General features: G+C 39.0%; 1 protein-coding gene across 1 annotated transcript in view; it reads right to left on the bottom strand.

The window, feature by feature from the left end:
• The window catches only part of PGM5 (phosphoglucomutase 5), a gene marked incomplete at its 5' end in the record, with an annotated part of 71,542 nt that overhangs the window by 22,498 nt on the left and 32,909 nt on the right, over positions 1-16,135 (bottom strand). The window contains one exon of the mRNA XM_083882892.1: positions 3,447-3,562. Coding sequence (XP_083739018.1) covers positions 3,447-3,562 — 116 coding nt within the window. The remainder of the gene's footprint in view (positions 1-3,446; positions 3,563-16,135) is intronic.

Below are 16,135 nucleotides of genomic sequence, written 5' to 3'. Positions count from 1 at the left end.
AGCAATTGATTTCCAATGCAGTTTAATGAAAGAAGGTGGATTTTAAAACTCCTTTCTCTTACACAGAGCAGTAAATTTCCCACTGTGATCACTATATTTTACACTTACATAAATATTCCATGCTGAAAGGCAAAGAAAGTGCCAAATTTCAGCTGCCTAAATAGATACGATTGGGCAAAATCTGTAAAATTGATTCAAATGCCCAATACTGGCAGAAACATGTGAAGGTCACATGGCTGAGGACATTACTAAAAGATTTGCAATAAGGTAAATATTTACTGCTAAAAACAGCTCACATTGCTAAATACTGGTCATCTACAAATCAGAACTTCTTTACAAATAAACCTCCTGGCATATGAGGACACTGTTCAGACAGCTGCACTGAATTGAAGGGTGATAAGGAAACTGAGGCAGTGAGAAAAACAAACTTCTGACATCACAGTCATTACATAATTTGCCCCAAAAGCATCACAGGATCCCAGAATGGGTCGGGTTGGGAGGAACCACAACAGGGCATCTGGTTCAATCTCCCTGCTGAAGGAGGCTTATCCCAGAGCACATGGCAGGATTGTTTCCAGATGTTTCCTGAATACCTCCAGTGAGGGAGATTCCATAACATCTTTAGGAAATCTCCTTCTGTCACATACTTTTTTACACAGCAACTACACTGAGGACTGAGGAATTCAAACCCTGTGCTCAAGTTCTCTGGATGCCCATGGGATCAAATCTCGAGTGTCCAGATTTGCCTTTAGATGGAATTGGATAAAACTGAGGTCAAGAGGCTTTCTGCACTGAAGTGCTAAAGGTACCACAAAGTTAATCTGATCAGAACATACTAGGATCCCAAGATATTTCTGCAGACCAGCTCTCCATGCTGGCCAGCAATATGTTGTTCATTTACAAGAGTCAGGATTTATTAGGAATCTTAAGAATTGATGATAGGATAGAAAAACTGGATTAATATAAAGAACACAGAGTGGTAAGGAATGTAGAGACTGAGGTCAGGTTCTGCAAATTTGGAAGAGAGGTCATAGCACAGAAGGCAATTGTTTTAAGGCCTCACAGAAAGGTACAAGCAAAGAAAAAAGTCAATGGCAAGTGAAGAAAGAAGTCAGGGTAATTTTCTTGCCTATCTAGAACAGTCAAATCCTAGAGGCACTTCCTTGACCTCCATGAGTGTTTCTCTTCCCAAATTCAACCACTATCAGATACTCAGGATAATAAAATTAGACCTACAGAGATCACAATGTCCTCATTGTTACAGCAGATCAAAATATTTTATTTTTCATTTCTATATGACTGATCATCAGAGCTAAAGTCCACCAAGTACTTGGGACAGCCTGCTTAGCAAGACCCTGAACATGCTTTTGCAATGTGACAGGGAAATTTGATGTTTTCTATACTGCACCGTAAAATTTAAATGGCAAGTTTCCTCAAAGACATGGCTTAGTACATCTACGAAGCACAATGACTCCCCTCTTCTCCCTCAGACAGAAAGTATCTGAAAGAGTCCTACTCAACACCATCACAAGAAGATGGTCTAGGATAGTAACTCTCCAAGCAGAAACAGATCTGTGGCAGTGGTTTGTCATATGGCATGTGGCACAGACAGGCCACTCCTGTTTGTTTTACATCCCTCTACACATAAGCCTGTATGCAGCAGGAGGTGCTGCACTCCATGTGCTAAAGTATCTAGATATACTTCAACATATGGGAACTTGGCAAGCTCTTTCCAGTTAAAATCCACATTTAATTTTCTTCAGTATGATGATGAAGCCAGGAGTCTTTTTCCAAATAATTTGTGTGCTGCTGAGGTTGTAGTGATGTCTTTAGACTCAGCCAAATTTCATGAAAGTATCTGGTTTTGAAGGAGCAAGAGGAACTTTTTTATTTAGAGGAAAGAGGAACAGAATTGGCTCACTGAAAAAGCATTAAAAAGCAGTGAGAGTTGAAAACTCTCCAGTTTACACCTCTCATGGGTTTATGGAGCTGCAGTTCAACAACACATCACAACCAATAGCAATACATTCTGAAACGTACAAGATCTTCCTGCCCTTCTCTCCCCAAATCACATCTCTCAATGACCTCATAGAACATGCTGTAGAGGAAATTTCTATTCAAAAGACATAGTCAAGGCAATACAAACCTGTGACACTCAGAGTAAACAGTGAAGGCATACAGTTTGTGATCATGGGACATTGGTTTCATTGACAACAAAAAGAAAACTAACGTTCATTATAAATTTAACTTCTCTTCCTTTTTACATTATAAGACCCAAAGAAATATAACACATTTTTGATTCTTTCATCACAGCCCATTCAGACCCATAGGGCAAACAGGAAGATATTACATTAAGTGCCATGTCTTTGGCTGCTTAAAGGTATCATTATTTTCAAAAAAGCAGCATTCTGCTCTAATTGACCCCAACCAACAAACTTAATATATGACATAAGTCAATTAAAGCAAAATTAAATTTGTAATCAAGGTTTCACTGCATGTTAAGTTACTTTCTACAAAGGGCTCCAGCCAAGGTATTACACACTTTAAATAGAGAACTCCATACAATTCACATCAAGATATAGAATAAACTAATAGCCAGAAAAATTATTAAGTTATTCTAGTCTGCGTTTTTTCAAAAAGACTTGTAATATAGCCCTACTAATAAACAAAAAGGAAGAATTTCTGTTCCCGAATCCAGGAAGGAAAAAAATAAATGCTCTGAAATTTATTCCATTATTCTCATAAACTAAAACCACATTTGTGTAGATTTACAGACTACACAGTCCAATTATTTGCTCTATTGCTTACTGTCAATACTATATTTCTGATGGCTCAAATTTGTCATTCATTCTGCATTCTGTTGTTTGGTTGGTTCTTGGGAATGATAAGAGAGAAATACCTAGGGAATACACAAATGCTGACATGGAACTGAATTTCTTCTAATGATGATTTTATCTGACACTTGAGCAATTGTGATGTTCCAAAAAGGAAACCCTGCAACAGTTTTGTTTAGATGTCACCAGATATACCAATGTTTGAGTGTACCACCCTCATATTTTGTACACCTAATCACATCAGGAAAAAACACGTGGCTTCTGTATAGCCAATATCCCTCCATATGCTGTTGGAGTCTGTGAAAAGACTTGCAGTGGAACCAGTGAGGTTTTTTTGCATTATGTGCAAGTCAGAAGAGAGTGCCAGGCACCTCCAGAAGCTGCCTGGACAGTAGTAAGATTGTGTGCCACTGCTGAATATCCGTTTTCTACATTTTTCATACTTCAAGGTGCTGGATATCACACTTAAAAGACGAACCTCAAGATGTGAACCACTTAAAGTTCTCTGTTTCAACACAAGACAGAGCTAATTTTCTGATTCTTTTGGGTTTGACTTGAGGCATCCAGGAAAAATTAAAAGTCTGTGGTAATTTTTGATTATGTATTACGTACCAGTGCCAAAACTCTCCTCACCACAAAGGGAACAACGTCCAGAGTCCATGAGATTGGAAAAGTATCTCCATCCTGCTGGTGTCTCATACACAGGAACCTTCATTACTTTTGCCACTCTGGAAAACATACAATAAAATATCACATGATTAAGACAGTGCTTTTTTTTACATATGATCTGAGGTCAGCTGAGGAACATCCTACATCTCATTACATCTCCCAACAGCTGAGATAGAAGTAAAAAAAGAAAAAAACAAACCAAAACCAAGAATAGATCAACACTACCATTCAAAACTGATCCTTGTCTCAGCACCTAACTTCAACCACAACCCAAGTATGTTTATATATTAAGTGTATTATTTTAGAAAATGTAGGACCTCAATAGGCTTTAGCAGTATCCTTCTCTTCTATCCTTCTTTTTTTACTACCAAGGAACAGCTCATCTAAGGATGGACAGTTTTGTTATGCTAATATTTTAATGGAAGTTGAAGTATCATGTTTTTTACAAAATATGCATAGTCAAATATGAGAATACTTCAAAGATACTTTTATTTCTTGTAATGTGTTCAAAGACAAGACAATACATGAATGTTTCCATTAAGCAGTATGTCCTTTAAAAACCTTTCCCAGTCGCAACCTGAATCTCAACTCATTTTCCCTGTCTTCTCTTATGTAATGCAAGAAACCCTCTCAATATCTGAGTGACAATGCCAGTGTTTTCAAGAACCATAATTAACTACCTTATAGATGTGCATTCTTTTCCCCAGCTTGTTAACTAGTAAATATTCCTTCTATAAACTATAATGAAAAAAATCCTTTTTTGGACTAAAAAACAAGAAAGAAAGAAAACCCACCCAACAACTCTAAAGAACCCTAAATCCCAAGATGGGATTTAAGCAGAATGGCTATTACCAATCTTTCTAATTATTTGCTGGTTTTCATTGTGTGTCTGGGTTTTTCAGAATCAACTTTTATAATATGCAAATATTTTTTTATAATATGCAAGGTAAGAACTGAGATATAGTGAAGCAATCTGACCAACTACCAAGGACCTTACAATTGCTTCAACTATCACACCAAACAGCATTCCTTGAAGCAAGAGAGTTTACTTAATTTTAACTCCAGTCAAGCCAAAGCAAAGCAGATCACTCAAAGGTGGATTCAACACACTTAACACAATCTGTCTAAAAGTATCAAGGTGAAAGCAGTAACCCTTCTGATCAACAAAACACTTGTTTTCAGATGGCACATCTCTCTATCTTAAATTTAGTGCATAAAGTAGATGGGATAAACTGTCAAAATATGTCAGCACTGACTCCTTCAAAACCTGGTATACAAATATGTCTAAATGACAGAATCACAGAGTTGTCAAGGTTCTAAGAGACCTTCAAGATCATCAAGTCTAAATGTCAACCCAGCACCACCATAATCATCCCAAGTGCCACATCCAGACACCTCTTGAATACTTTGAGAAAGTTACTCCACCATCTCCATGGGAAATTTATTCCAATGTCTAGCCACTCTTTCAGCAAAAAAAAAAAAAAAAAAAAAAAAAAGTCTTTCTAATATTAAATCTGAACCTCCCCTTGCACAACTTAAGGCCACTTCCTCTTGTCCTTTCCCTTGATAAGTGGCAGAAGAGATTGACTCCCATCTGGTTACAACCTCCCTTCAGGCAGCTGTAGAGAGTGATAAAGCCTCCCCTGAGCCTCCTTTTCTCCAGTGTTATAAATGCATATTATAAAGCTGGCTTTTCGCAAGGTGTGTGCTATATGATTAATAATGTTGTTGTAAGGACATAAGTTTTTTATTTCTGCTTTTAGTAAAGAAAATTAGGCATAGTGGTAGTAGTTGATATAAGTATGCTTAAACTGTCTGTTTGGTCAGAATAACATCCAGTGAACATGTAAAGAAGACTCTGCTACTAATATACGAACTATCAGCATCTCCTATCTGAAGAAAGTGTGAACCAAAGCCCAAACTAAAAGTAATAAAGAAGACACAGCCACAAAACACACAAGCTCTAAAAAGGCAAACCCAAAGAGAGACCATGCAAAACAGTTCCTAAAATATGAAAATTAGTTTATAGAACAATATGAATATTCATCAAACCGGTGCAATAGAAATGGTATTTAATGAGTGTCCCTGATATAGCAGAGTGTGAACTTGGCTTAGTGCCAAGTCACCCGGCCAGCCATACTTTGCTTTTTTATCTCCTAATTGTCTTAATTTTTTATTAAATCTAGCTCTTAAAATTTACCAAAAAAGTGAGCTTTGTTTTTCACACCAGGCTAAACAATCTCAAGTTTCCTCAGCTGTTCCTCACAGGACTTGTGCTCCAGATCCACCAACTTCACTGCCCTCCTCTTAACATGTTCCACAACCTCAATATCATTCCCCAGGTACAGGGGGACAATCCCTGCCCTGCTCCTGCTGCCCACACCATTGCTGCTACAGCCCAGGATGCCACTGGCCTTCTTGGCCACCTGGGCACTGCTGGCTCCTGTTCAGTCCCTGTCACCAGCACCCCCAGCTCCTTTTCCTGTGGGCAGCTTTCCAGCCCCTCTGCCCCAGCCTGTGGCACTCCTGGGCTTGTTGTGAGCCAAGGGCAGGACCCAGCCCTGGGCCTTGTTGACCCTCCCACCATGGATGGAATATACTCCCAGAGTAAATTCAAAATAAAAATTGGGAAAAAATACACTCTATAAATAGGTTCATTTCCCTGGTCTATTTGAAGTAAAGGCATTCCATATATGTCTAACCTCACAGTTGATATACCTGTGTTTGTATGTTCCATGAGCATGAACATACATGTTGAAAGAAGACAACACACCCATGATCCAGCCTGTGCAGATCCCTCTGCAGAGCCTTCCTGCCCTCCAGCACATTAACACTCCCACCTGACTTAGTGCTGTCTGTGAACTTACTGACCTGAATCCTATCCCCTCATCCAAATGATTGATAAAGATGTTAAACAGGACCAGCACCAGGACTGAGCCCTGGGGAACACTCCTAGTGACCAGCCACCAACTGGACTTAGTTCCATGCACCACCATAAGTGGTGCCATGACAGTTCAGCCCTTATTGTCTCTGAAATTTTTACACTGTTAGCCTGCACTGTAATGTAGTCTCCAAGTTAATCTTTCTTTTATGTAAGAATATCCACTCTCTAAGTTCCCTAAGCTATTCAGCTTAGGTGTTCATTTTTACTTATATATTACATCTAAAATGAGTGATTTTTAAATGAGATAGAGTAAGAATTGCTGATATTTATTTGAAAAGAGCCAAAAATGTACATAAAGAAAAGGATATTATCAAAATTTTTAATCCTGAACTCAGATTTCATACCTTTAGTTTAGAGGCAGGGGTGGGTACATACCTCCTTGTGTTTATACAGCACTACATATATTATTGACCCTTAGAAATGCTGTTTCATAAAGGAGGTTTCACAGGGCACAGCTGAACAGGTTTCTCTCTGGCTCTTCAAAAAATCAAGAACGTTAAAGAATTTAACCTCTGTGTGGCAATAACTTCAGGCTGAAAGCAGGACTGTACTGCCAAAAAAACGTGAAAACAATAAACCAGAAATACCTAACATGCTGGAAGAGCAAAACCAACTCTCTTAAGGCAGCCTAACAATACAGCTGGAATATGTTTGCATGCAGAAATGTTCCCATATCCTGGCACAGTTTTTGGAGAAGGAAATCTTTTCCCATTTACTCTCCTGTATTCCTCTAGCTAAGAACAAATAGCCTTGGTCTGACTGGCCCTGACCAGCACTAAAAGCTTCCACGGGCTGTAGCTGTTTTCAGAGAGTTGTATGCACCAGGCTAGCAATGAAAATATGAATGTTTTTTTTCTTTTGGCATGTGGACTCACTTTGTACAGAGTTTACAGAATTAATAGTTTATAGTAGGAATATGACAGATTGTTCCATGCAACTTCTTTTTTTGTTGTTGTTTCTGGCTCTTAATACTTTAACAGAGTAAGTAAGTAGAAGTATACTGAAAATTAAGCATACTCCTTTTTTAGTGACATTTTTCTGAAATAAAGAATCATCACTGGAAGCCTCAATAAATGCAGAATGTGCCTTTATGCAGGCTACAGACATTCATGGTGAAAAATCACCCCAGAAAACATGAGTGGGGTTCCCATGGGAAGCTGCAAAAATTCTCAAAGCTGCAGATTCTGAGAAATAATATTAGATCAAACATATAATCACGCAAAATACAGGAAAACACCCTCAAAGGAAGGAAACTAATACGTGACGGTGAAATTACTAGATCTTCAAAGTCAGGGAAAACAGATATTAGGTGCAGGAAATGGGAGGGATTTTTAATGCTCCTACATCTACATCTTTCTAAAATAAAATATGACTGGGTATTACTTCATTAGAGAAAAAAGTTTAAAAAAACCCTTTATTTTACCAAAACTTTTTTTTTTTTTTACTTTATATTTACCAATCTTTTTTTATAAACAAAATTACTAAATCAGAGCTTTCAATCTCTGCTACAACAAGAAGCCAGATTTTTTTTTTAAAGAAGTTCCAGTTGAGACTGGCAGAATCCCTGTAGCCTGAAATTTGGAAATTAGTTTCTGTGCACTGCAGAACTGAACATTTCCAGCACTGTTTAATGGAGCATATGGCTTCCTGACAGGCTTGATAAATGCTAGGCAAATAAATGCTTAGGATAAGGGTTTCAGGAACTTGCAACTCTGCAAGAACTGCTGATGAGTCACAGTAAGGATTTTTATTTCTAACAAATCACAGGTCCATTAATTACATTTTACAATGTTTTTAGAAATGTACCTTTACAGGACAGTTCAACCAAGATTATGTATGTATGTACAGCTTTTTAAGTTTCTCTTCTTTCTGCCTACTTACACTAGAATCCCCAAATTTGGGAAGTTAGAAATGTAAAGTCAAATAAATATATAGAGTCTGTATATATTGTCTGTATGAGATCTCGTGATGAGAGAGGATACTACTTCTCTCAGTGAGTGAGTCCTGAAACTGGTACTAAAAGTGGTTTATATCTTGCAGAGGTCTCAGACAGCACAGTAAATTTTATATACCCTTAGATATGTATAATGCACCATCAACAAGACACTGATGCAGCAGTGCACCTGTAAGGGCAATACCTCAGGCTCTGAGCATTCCTGCTGTAAGTATTGCCTGTTAAAAGGCCTGACTTAATGGATGGAATATACTCCCAGAGCAATTCAAAATAAAAACTGGGAAAAAATATGCCCTATAAATAGGTTCATTTCCCTGGTCTATTTGAAGAAAAAGGCATTCTATTTATGTCTAACCTCACAGCTGATATACCTGTGTTTATATGTTCCATGAGCATGAACTATGCTGAAAGGAGACAACAAACCATGGACATTCTGGTTCTTGTCATCTTGGACATTTAAAGAGACTGACTTCAAACACTACTCTTGCTTGCCTTCTTTTAGTGTGAGTGCTCCCTACATCAATGAGAATATACAGTAAAGTTCCTTCCATCTGTGTGTAGTAATAATTAATTACCCCTTGCTAGTCTAGGAAACAGAGTATTTACATTTGGAACCCAACTGGAAGTTATAGTTATAACCTTAGTTAGTCTGCCCACATCAGAACTAACAGCATTTATGTTCCCAGGATGCTGAAATACTAATTAAGGAGAAAAAGTTAAATCAAAGAAGAGTGGACTGGACTTTTTGCAGTGACATGTTATTTAAAACTATACTTTGTGAATTCAGAAAAAGCAGGAGTAGATGCTTTTAAATGCAGAGATAACAAAATGAACGAAAATAGGAATATAAATTCTTGTACAGTTCCATAGTTAAATTCACTCTCCTGTTGTTTCACAGTTTCACTGTCATTTTTATTTTGAAGAGTTAGTCCCTCACTACCTATACCGACTGCCCACTTTTTATTCAAACATAAGGAGCAGGTATACAATGCAACCCTGAAAAGCACTTTGAGTTAATATATCTCTAGAAAACAGAATTATTGGAGAGTTTAGTACCAACACAGAAATGTGAAGCCAATTCTTGAACTTTACAGTAAGTCCCACTTAAGCTCATAATAAAGGTAATAGTTACCTTTATTATTACCCTTTACTATTACTAATAAAAGGAACATAATTATGGCCCTCTAATAAAGATTTGAATTTTTTAAAATTTCCTGACAGAAAAAAAAGAGTAACAGCCAGTTCTAATATTACTCCTGAAAGACCTAACAGACTAATGTGAAAAACTTTACCAGGCAACTGGACTACTAATTGTACAGCTTCATATCTGAATATCCCAGGTGTTCTTCCTTATACTTCATATCCATCTACATGTCACTTAACTAGGAAAACAGAGGGTACAGGACTCTTGATGCCCCAGATTATTTTCCTTGGAATTCTAAAAATATTAGTCTGCTAATCGGTGTTAAAAGATAACTTTCCGTTTTAAAAAACATGTTCTTTTATTTAAAAGTGTTAAAGATCCTCGTGATACGTTTCTTTCAGTCTTCAGTAGACACAACAGACTATTTTTCAGAGACAGGCTAATAAAACAAAGTGGTCCTTGATGGTATCTCTCAGACATGGTGGTTTTGCACTAGAATACCTCTGACACCAGCAGAATTACCCTGACTTACATTAACAAGAGTCAGAGGGAAGTTTTCTCCAAACTAATCTCTACAACACCACAAAAACATCCTGATGAACATAAATCATGCAAATATAACAGCCTGCAGCAAGCTGACTTTCTTGCTTTCTTGTGCCAGTGAAACTCTTGTAACTTCCAAGAATAGATCAGTCAATCAGCCAGAATCATCCTGCCAAAGCTGTGATGCCTGTTCACCGCAAAGACAAAGGTCACAACACTGGGGGAAGGGTTTTCTTTGACAGGTCTCATGAACTTGTGAAGTTGTAAGTGACTGGCTAGAGTTTTGTATTGTAGATTAAATGCTAGTCTAGGGTAAACCGCAGCATCTCTTTCATTCTGTAGTCTTAACTTGGAGGAAGAAATAGGTAATAATGAAAGAAACTCTAGAGAATCAGCTATAGCATGTCCTTGCCTCTCATCTTCCACCACCTGTAGGTATCAGCTGACATGTGAAAGATGCTTACAGGCACCTGGGTGAACAAGTTTCAAAACACTGACTGCTGTTCCATGGATACACCTATTTTCAATCCTGCTCCTCTCTGCAGTGCCAGGACTGAGGTGAACAAGGTGCTGTAATTCAGAGAACAGCAAGTCTTACTCTGCAGAAGTAAGTGCCTTAAAGCAGTGACAGGCACTAACAATCAGGAATTAAAGGAATTTGTGGGACAGATACAGGCCACTGAAAGACAGTGTGTTGTAGCAGCACCCCAAAAGAGAACAAACTTCTCTAATGGTTTCTTTCAGAGTTACTATGGCTATAGAAGGAAAAGGTTTCTCATTAGATCTTCTCAATCTCTACTGGGCCACTGAAGTAGTCTGTGTTATCTAATCTCCAGCTGATAAAAGACTCATTTGATTTTAGGTCCGAAGCATATTTTATTTCAAAGACAAGACTATTATTTGACGGAAACTAACAGAAACTGTTTTTCTTTCCACTTCTGTAGTTTTGCTTAATGCAAAGAATTAAAAATATATCAATGAGAGACCTGCATCTGATTTATCAAGAAGATAATTTCTCTAGCTGAAAATAAGTCTTCATACAGTCTAACCTTAGCCTACAAATCTTTGTATTTGATATTTTACTGCCTGAGTTGCTTGGATTTTTTTTTTCCTAACACTCTGGACACTTCTGAGGTCAACACAAGTGATTTATACCTGCCTACATCAATTTTGCTATCCCTTGATTAAAGATACTAGGTTGGCTGTTTTCTAACCATATACTGCGGGATTTATCTTAAGTGTACTTGCAACCAGACCCAAATTTTAATGGTTTCATTCTATTGGAGCACTCTCTTCAACATTCAAATTTCTTCTGCAAAAAACACCAAACTATTTTTTAACTTTCTTGACACCATATTCATTGTCTGATGAGTCACTGGGTCCCTATCTCATTCTCACTGCATGGTATTTCCACTTGTTCTCTCTTTGGTCTCTTCCTCTTGATGTTAGAGAGCCCTTTGCTACTTCATTTTTCAATTTCTGAAGCCTAATTAATCTCACATTTAGTCAGTTCTCTCTTCATTCTTACTATTTTTTTAATATGCAAGAGTCATTAACAAAATGATTGTAACTTTTTTTTCAGTCCCATTCCTAAGTCTTCATTTTTTATCTATGCAACTGCAATAGACTGTGAGAAATAGACAGTAGTGGCAATGACTGCAGGAGCACTGGCACCAACCATAATATGAAATAGATGTTCTGCTTCTGGATGTTTTCACTCTGTCTGCACCACCTTCCCTTAAAAGGCTTCAACTGCATATTGTGCAAGGAGCAGAACTAAAACAGTCACCTCCCTTATATGGACAAGTATTACAGCGTTACTCCTTCCCAGTTTTAATTTATTAAGCAAAAAGCAGTGGAATGCTAAGCCCTTGCACACAACACAGATAACCAGGACACATCACTAAGATAAGACATAAGCTGTCACGTTTGGCAGAGGCTCTCAGGACCATAAGGCAGAGAAAAAAATAGACAAGTTCCCTTACTTTTTGTGTTCTAGTATGCTACATCTCACAGAGAACAATCACAGTAAAATAAATCAATAAAGAAAAAGCATCTGGAGACACTCTAACCATGAAACTTCTAAAGAAGTTAGGATTTTTTGTTTGTTTGTTTTCCTTCCTCCCAACCCCTGCAATGTTTAAACTAAAATACTTACACAGGTGGAATAAAGGTATGCTCAATCAAGCTCTGGTGTTCAGGGGTAGTTTCTGTCTTGAAAACTGACAACTTCAGGTGGATTTTTCTTGGTTGACAATAGTCCTGAGTAATGGATTGCTAATAATTGCAGATGCCATCAATAAATTCTAATCAAGACTATGTGAATTAGCTGTCTATAAATGGAGCCTCCTGGCATCCATGTAATATAACTAGTGCAAATAAACTGTTCTGACACTTTCTCCTGCCTCTCAGTCTCACATTGGCCTTTGTTCTAGAAATCTTTCAACAGCAAAAACTAAAAGCTGCCCTAGCAGAAAGGCAAAGCCATAGAATCACAGAGTCACAGAATCATAGGACAAGTTGGATTGCAAGTGACCTTGAAGATCATCTAGTTCCATAGTAAGGATGGAACTAGATGCCATGGGTAAGGATGCCACACACTAGACCACATTGCTCATAGCCCCATCCAACCCACCCTTGAACACTTCCAGGGATGGGCTGTGCACAACTTCTCTAGGCAACCTGTTTCAGTGCCTCACTGCCCTCCACAGTGAAGAATGTTTCCTGATATCTAATCTAAACCTCTCATATTCTAGTTTGAAAGCATTTCCCCTTGTCCTATCACTATGTGCACATGTGGAAAGCTGTTCCCCATCTTTTTATAAGCCCTCTTTAGGGACAGAAAGGTGTAGTAAAGCATTTCCTGCACCCAGCAAGGGTTTTCCATATAGGGGAAAGTTTAAGATTCACCCCTTAAGGTAAAGAACCCAGAAACTTTGATACCCTCCTGGCAGTGATTGGCTCAGTGCCAAGAGATAAACATCTATTGGATCTTGTCACTGTTCTTCAAACCCTGTCTCCCTCTATTGGCTGCAAGCCAGGTTATCCCTCCTAAAACATTCAGTATTTAAGAAAGAGCACAAAAGGAGGTAAAGGCTTTTCAAGATGTTGTAGCAAGGTGTCTGAAGTTTTTCAGGTGCCTGTGCATGGCTTATCATTTGTTTTCTGTAATGTTTGTTATTTTATTATTTTTCTTCATTAAATCTTTTGATTTACAAAACACCTTTGAAGAACAGTCTTGCTAATTACTATAGCCACTTTTCTGCCAGGCTGGCCCTCAGAGTGTGGGCCAAACCCACAGAAAGGCTCTCCCAAGGTCTCCTCAGAACCTTCTCATCTCCAGGCTGAACAACCCCAGGTCTCTCTCTCAGCCTGTCCTCACAGGACAGGTGCTTCAGACTTCTCATCACCTTCATGGTCCTCTTTTGGACCTGCTACAACAGATCCACACCTTTCTCATACTGAGGACCCCAGAATTAGATGCAGAACTGCACGTGGGGCCTCACAACAGCAGAAACCCCACCCTGACCCTGCTGGCCACCCCTCTTTATGATGCCACGTGGGACCATGTCAGAGGCATAACACAAACCTAGGTACATTACATTTGTCAGTCTTCCCTTGTCAGCCATTGCAGACACATACAAGGCCACCAGGTTGGTCAGGCACAATTTGTTCTCAGTAAAGCCATTCTGGCTGCCTTGGATCACCTCCTTGTCTTACATGTGCCTTAACACCCCTTCCATTGGGATCTGCCCCTGTGATCTTCCCAGGCACAGAGGTGAGGCTCACCACGTTGCAGTTCCAGGTCTTCCTTTCTCCCCTGCTTAAAAATAGGAGTGACGTTTCCCTTATCCTAGTCTCCCAGGACTTTGCCTGACCACCGTAAATTTTCAAAAATGATGGAGAATGGCTTGGCAAGAACATAATCTAATTCCCTCAGGACTCTGGAGTGTATCTCATCAAGCCTTATAGGCTTGTGCCTTTTTAATTTCATAAAGGGGTCTCATACCTGCTCTTCACTGCCAATGACAGGAACTTTACTACTCCAATCCCCACCTGGAGGTTCAGGGACTTGAGAGATGTGGAAAGCCTGACTGCCAGTGAAGACTGTGGAGAAGAACTCATTGAGTACCTCAGACTTTTCCACTTCTGTTTTCACCACTCTTCCTTCTTGTTTACCATGGCCTTTATTTTCTGGCCTTCCTTTTCTGAGCCATGTACTTACAGAATTCTTTCCTGTTATTCTTCATACCTCTTGCCAAGTCCCATTCCATCTGTGCCTTAGCTTTCCTGACCCATCCTTACACATTCAATGTGTATCTCTACTCTTCCCAGGTCACCTGTCCTGCTTCCACTGGCTCTGCACTTCCTTCTTATTCCTCAGCTTGAGAAGCACATCCTTGCTCAGCCCTGCCAGTTTGTCCTGCTCTCTTTGGTTTTCTAAATACTGGAATGGAAAGCTCTTGTGCTCAAAAGAAAAGCAACCTTAAGGAGTTGCCAACTATGGTCTGCTCTTCGATCCTTAAGGACAGCCTCCCAGGGGATCACATTCACTAATTCTTTAAAAGACTGAAAGTTTGCTTTTCTAAAGCTCAGAATCCAGACTATGTCCTTTGCCAGATCCATGTTTCTTGGGATCATGAACTCAACCCAGGCATGGTCACTACATTCCAGTCAATCTCTGATCTTAACCTCTCTAATGAGCTCATCCACACTAGTCCAGGTCAAAAATGCTTCTCCTTTGCTCAGTTTAGCTAATAAATCCATCAATATAATCTACCTGGCTTTTGTCTTCTAATACCACAGATGCAAGTGTGCTACATAGAATTTATGCTCAGCACAATCACCACCATACTCAAAGAATACTGTGTGGAAAGTCAGACACTTGGCTTTAAGCCTCCAAACCAAACTAATTTAAAACTGAGTATCTCCCTTTGCCCCCTTGAAGTTCACTGGACTTCATCTGTCTTCCTTAGGAGCAGACTTGCACCATCACAAGGATGATTAAGGCACTCATCACAGAACTCAGGCTCCCCAATACCCAGAGTGAGACCTCATGTTGAATCATATTCCTTGTTGCCAACTGTAGGTCATGGTGTGAACACAGAGCGCTGCATTTTATACCATCCATCCTTCCTACACAGGCTCTGCAGCACTTCACTCAAATGTTACAAGCACATTATGTAACACACTCTTAGAAGTACTGGAGACACTTTACAAAATAATGGAAAACTAATTTGTGTCCCAGTCCCCACAGGTAACTTTCCAATTCTGTCCCAGAGGATAAAAATAAATTCAAATATCCAGATACAGAGCCAGGGGAGCACTGCAGAAGTGAAATGCATTTGTAAGCAGGTCAACAGCTGCAGCACAGCTCTGCTTTGAATCTCTGAGAAAGGACTGCAGAAAGCCACTCCCCCTTCCTTACTCCTCAGGGAGTTAAGTGGTCCAAGTAACAATACCCAGCACAGCTCCCTGACAAGTCTGCCTTTGCTGTCAAAATTAATGTGACAATCTTGTCGACTATGGGCAGGAGGTGCAAGGATGCTTTTTATGGACACTGTACTCTAGCCTAGTCTCACTAATCTGTGATGGACTGAACTGCCACTGATGCAGAATACACTGGTGAACAGGGAGGGTAAATACACCTTTAAAAATATATATTAAGCAGATGATGTAAATCCCCTGGGATTTTTCACACCACAATTGCAGGTGCTGCAAATAGGTTATTGTTGTAGTGATCAAGATATAAAATCACTGCCAGTGTTAAAACTATCAAGTGCATGCAAGTTACATACATGTTATAGTGAGATTGTTATCATTCCAAATCTGGGAGCACTATGCCATTAAAGAATCTGCTTTCCAGAAAGTTAAATCACTTTTAGGAGGTTACACTGGTGGAGTCCTCATACACAGGTCTAGGCTTTAAGGCCTTAAGTACAAATTTGGCTTATAAGTTTCCCTCTGAAATCTGGACAATAATACAGAGTTCTAGCAATGAGATTCTATAGGAGAAAACAGTTCTCTCAAGGGCAAATGTTTAATTC

The sequence above is a fragment of the Zosterops lateralis genome (assembly GCF_965231275.1).
Source record: "Zosterops lateralis genome assembly, chromosome: Z".
NCBI classification, from domain to species: domain Eukaryota; kingdom Metazoa; phylum Chordata; class Aves; order Passeriformes; family Zosteropidae; genus Zosterops; species Zosterops lateralis.
The sequence above is the reverse complement of the archived record's forward strand: the minus strand, read 5'-3'. Positions and strand labels throughout refer to the sequence as shown.